General features: G+C 48.0%; 1 protein-coding gene across 1 annotated transcript; it reads left to right on the top strand.

Annotated features, from left to right (window-relative positions):
* On the top strand, window positions 1-3531 carry LOC144479597 (protein S100-A1-like). The gene is made up of 3 exons (XM_078198498.1): window positions 1-104; window positions 641-790; window positions 3218-3531. The coding sequence occupies exons 2-3, from the start codon at window positions 650-652 to the stop codon at window positions 3377-3379; spliced, it is 303 nt and encodes a 100-aa protein (XP_078054624.1). The 5' UTR covers window positions 1-104; window positions 641-649; the 3' UTR covers window positions 3380-3531.

Genomic DNA, 3531 nt, shown 5'->3' with positions numbered 1-3531 from the left:
CCGCCGTGACTGACACATCAGCCTGGGCTGGGCTGGGCTGGGATAAAAACCTCAGCAACCTTCACAGCTGCAGCACATCTGGCCAAAAACTGGAAGAACAGGAGGTGAGAGGCATGCTGCTGGTGGAGATAACTAGAGACTAGTTATTTAGCGAGGGTTAACTAGAGACTAGTTATTTAGCGAGGATTAACTAGAGACGAGTTATTTGCTGAGATTATTCGCGATTTTGTAACTGTAACAAGTTTCTTCGTTGCTTTTGCTTCTCAAACACGGGACTGTTTTGAGGGTGTGTGTGTGTGGGTCGGGGTTTTTGTGTGTGTGTGTTGGGGAGGCGGGGAGGGGGTCTGGGTGGGGTTGGGGGGATTATTATGGGATGTCGCGGAGCCCTGGATTCCCGGGGAGTTAATGAAAGTTTTGTCAGTTGCTAAAGTTTTGAACAAAGTGAATTTTTGTTGTAATCAAATTGCCGGAATTGGGAAACTCAGCAACTACCCCGACCCCAACTCCAACCCTAACCCTAACCCAAACCCCCCACTCAGTTACCCCGGGGGAGTGGGGAGAGGATGGGCGGGGGTGAGGTGGGGGTGGCAGTTTTGGGAACATCGAGAGGATTTCTCACTAATTCCACTTTCTGTCTCAGACTCCAATCATGACAACTCCGACCAAAACCGAGGTGGCGATGCAGAACCTGATGGATGTTTTTTATCAATATGCAAAAGGCGACAAATACACTCTGACCCGGAGCCAAATGAAAACTCTGGTGGAGACAGAACTCGTCCAGCTCACAAAGGTAGAGAAATAACCTCAGTGACAGAGCCGGTCCCCATCCACCCGCCCAGCACCCACCCACCCCTACCCTGTACCCACTCAACCTGCACCCACCCCACCCAGCATCCATCCACCCAGTACCTTCCCCACCCTCACCCAGCACCCACCCTCCCCAATTAGCACCCACCCCACTCTGTACCCACCCGCACCCATCCTCCCCAGCAACCGCACTCACCCAGCACCCAACCCTGGGCTTATCCCATGCCCTCCTCACATTCATTCTTGCCCCTCAGACATATGCACTAAGTGTCAGTCATGGTGACACAGTGGTAGCATTGCTACCTCACAGCACCAGGGACCCGCTTCAATTCTGGTCACTGTCTGTGTGGTGTCTGCACAGTCTCTCCGTGTCTGCGTGGGTTTCCTCCGGGTGCTCCAGTTTCCTCCCACAGTCCAAAGATGTGTGGGTTAGGTAGAATGGCTATGCTAAATTCTCCCTCGGTGTACCCAAACAGGTGCCGGAGTGTGGCGACTGGGGGACTCTCACAGTAACTTCATTGCAGTGTTAATGTAAGCCTACTTGTGACTCATAAATAAAACTTTTTTTTTTAACTCAGTCAGCAATGATTCGGAAATTTGTCCCCACAACCCAATGTTCCAGCCAGGAACTGCCCAATGATCTCATCATGTTTTGAATATGGTGAAGGGTTGGGAGCTGAGAGATTGATTCACTCACACACCCACCCACTGGGTTAGAGAAAGAGGGGAAATCAGCCAGGTTTCCTGCTCCTGATCCCAGGCAGTGATCCCTGCTGTGAAGTTATGCTTTGGCATCTGCCTGTTTATATCCCAGTTTTAACCAAATCTCTGCGGCCTCACTGCTTTAAAACAAAATGTGAGTCACATGAGACATTGAGATAACTAAAAGCTTGATCAGTGTGAGTTTCTTAAAGAGGAAAAAGTGGGGCAGAGGGAGAGGGAGGGGCCAAGGGAGGAGGAGGGGTCAAGGGAGGAGGAAGGGTGGGGGGGGGGTGAGAGGTTTAGGGAGGGGTTGACGGTTGGGGCGGGGAGGGGTTTAAGGAGGAGGAGGGGTTTAGGGAGGGGGAAGGATAGGGTGTGAATGGGGTTAATATTTGCTGTGCTTTTAGATGGTGTGACTGAAGGGTCGCTTGTAGATGAGAAAAGGAAGAGGCCAATGATAGATCCTCTGGGTGTTTAGAGGAAACCTGCGCCGAATGTAAGTGTGAATAAGATCACATTCTGTCCCGGCTGCCTGAGGGAGCCACATCCCCAAAACAGTCAGTCTCTGCAGTGTGAGGACGGTCACTGATCTGCAGATTGGGACAGATGGCATTTAGGGTAAAAGTGGGGAGTCAGAAAGCTATTCGACAGCAAGCATTTCCCAAGCACTCAGACGCCTGATTAGTGACTTAATGTTCAGACGGTCTGAGGAATGTGTAAAATGAGGGTGTGGTTTCTGAAAGCAAGCCAAGGCGGAACAATCAGAAACATGAGCAGTGAACCAGTCAGGGCAGAGACTGTAAGTGAACTGGAGCTTAGTTAAATAGTCCATTTGCAGCCCAGCCTGTTCCGCTCTGTAACAGTGTTGCACACAGGCTTACAGCTCAGTCCTCTGGAGTGTGGCAGGAAAAACTCTTTTAAATTCCTGATCAGGGTCTCTGGCTGAAAGAAGCAAACAGTGTGATTAACTCAACTAGAACAACAAGTTTACAAACTTCCAGACTATCCGATTTAACCCCGTGCTGTACCTGTCCTGGGAGTGTTTGATGGGGGACAGTGTAGAGGGAGCTTTACTCTGTATCTAACCCCGTGCTGTACCTGTCCTGGGAGTGTTTGATGGGGGACAGTGTAGAGGGAGCTTTACTCTGTATCTAACCCCGTGCTGTACCTGTCCTGGGAGTGTTTGATGGGGGACAGTGTAGAGGGAGCTTTACTCTGTATCTAACCCCGTGCTGTACCTGTCCTGGGAGTGTTTGATGGGGAGTGTAGAGGGTGATCCTACCAATAATAGGAACAGCTTTTTCATATCTACTCTGTGACGATCCCTCATGATTTTGAAAACCGTTATCAAATTTCCTTTCCAACTCAGCCTATCTTCATAACCGAAATCCATTGTCCTTGTGAATGTAACAACTTTACATCTTCCCAAAAGTACGATGCCCAGAACTGCTCACAATGTTCCCATTTTAGTAAAGGTTCATCCTATATTCCTTGTGTTTGGACGCTCTGCCTCCAGATAGAGCCCAGGATCCTATATCCATTTCTCAACCAGTCAGATTGATGCACATTTACCCAATAGACCCCGCTGCTGCCTCAGCCCCTTTTACAATTGTTACCTTTATTTGATTTGATCTCTCCTCATTCTTGCTAAAATGATCAACTGCAATTTTTTTTTACTATTTTCAATTTTTTTCACATCTCTCGACAGAAAAAGGGAAATGTTGAAGCCTTTGACAAGATGATGAAAGATCTGGATTTTGATGGTGACGGAGAGGTGAACTTTGAGGAGTTTGTGTCATTCATTGCCAGTCTCATGTTTTCCTGTAACGAACTTTATGTTCAGAAGCGGGAGCAACAAACGAAAAAATGAGCGAATCAGGTTGAGAAATGAATAGTGACCTGACTACTAAGCATGTCATTATACCAGAGAACAATCAGCTTACAAACCCGTGCAGTATCTTCCATCACTTCCCCTTTTTTTTAAATACAAATTAATAAAATAAAAATGATTCAAACAACCAA

This window comes from Mustelus asterias, chromosome 26, assembly GCF_964213995.1.
Source record: "Mustelus asterias chromosome 26, sMusAst1.hap1.1, whole genome shotgun sequence".
Taxonomy (NCBI): domain Eukaryota; kingdom Metazoa; phylum Chordata; class Chondrichthyes; order Carcharhiniformes; family Triakidae; genus Mustelus; species Mustelus asterias.
The sequence above is the reverse complement of the archived record's forward strand: the minus strand, read 5'-3'. Positions and strand labels throughout refer to the sequence as shown.

Excerpts from the sequence above, each read along its gene's own strand:
- LOC144479597 (XM_078198498.1), top strand. The coding sequence starts at position 650 with ATGACAACTCCGACCAAAACCGAGGTGGCGATGCAGAACCTGATGGAT. Across the intron at positions 791-3,217 it reads AACTCGTCCAGCTCACAAAG|AAAAAGGGAAATGTTGAAGC; the intron begins GTAGAGAAATAA and ends ATCTCTCGACAG.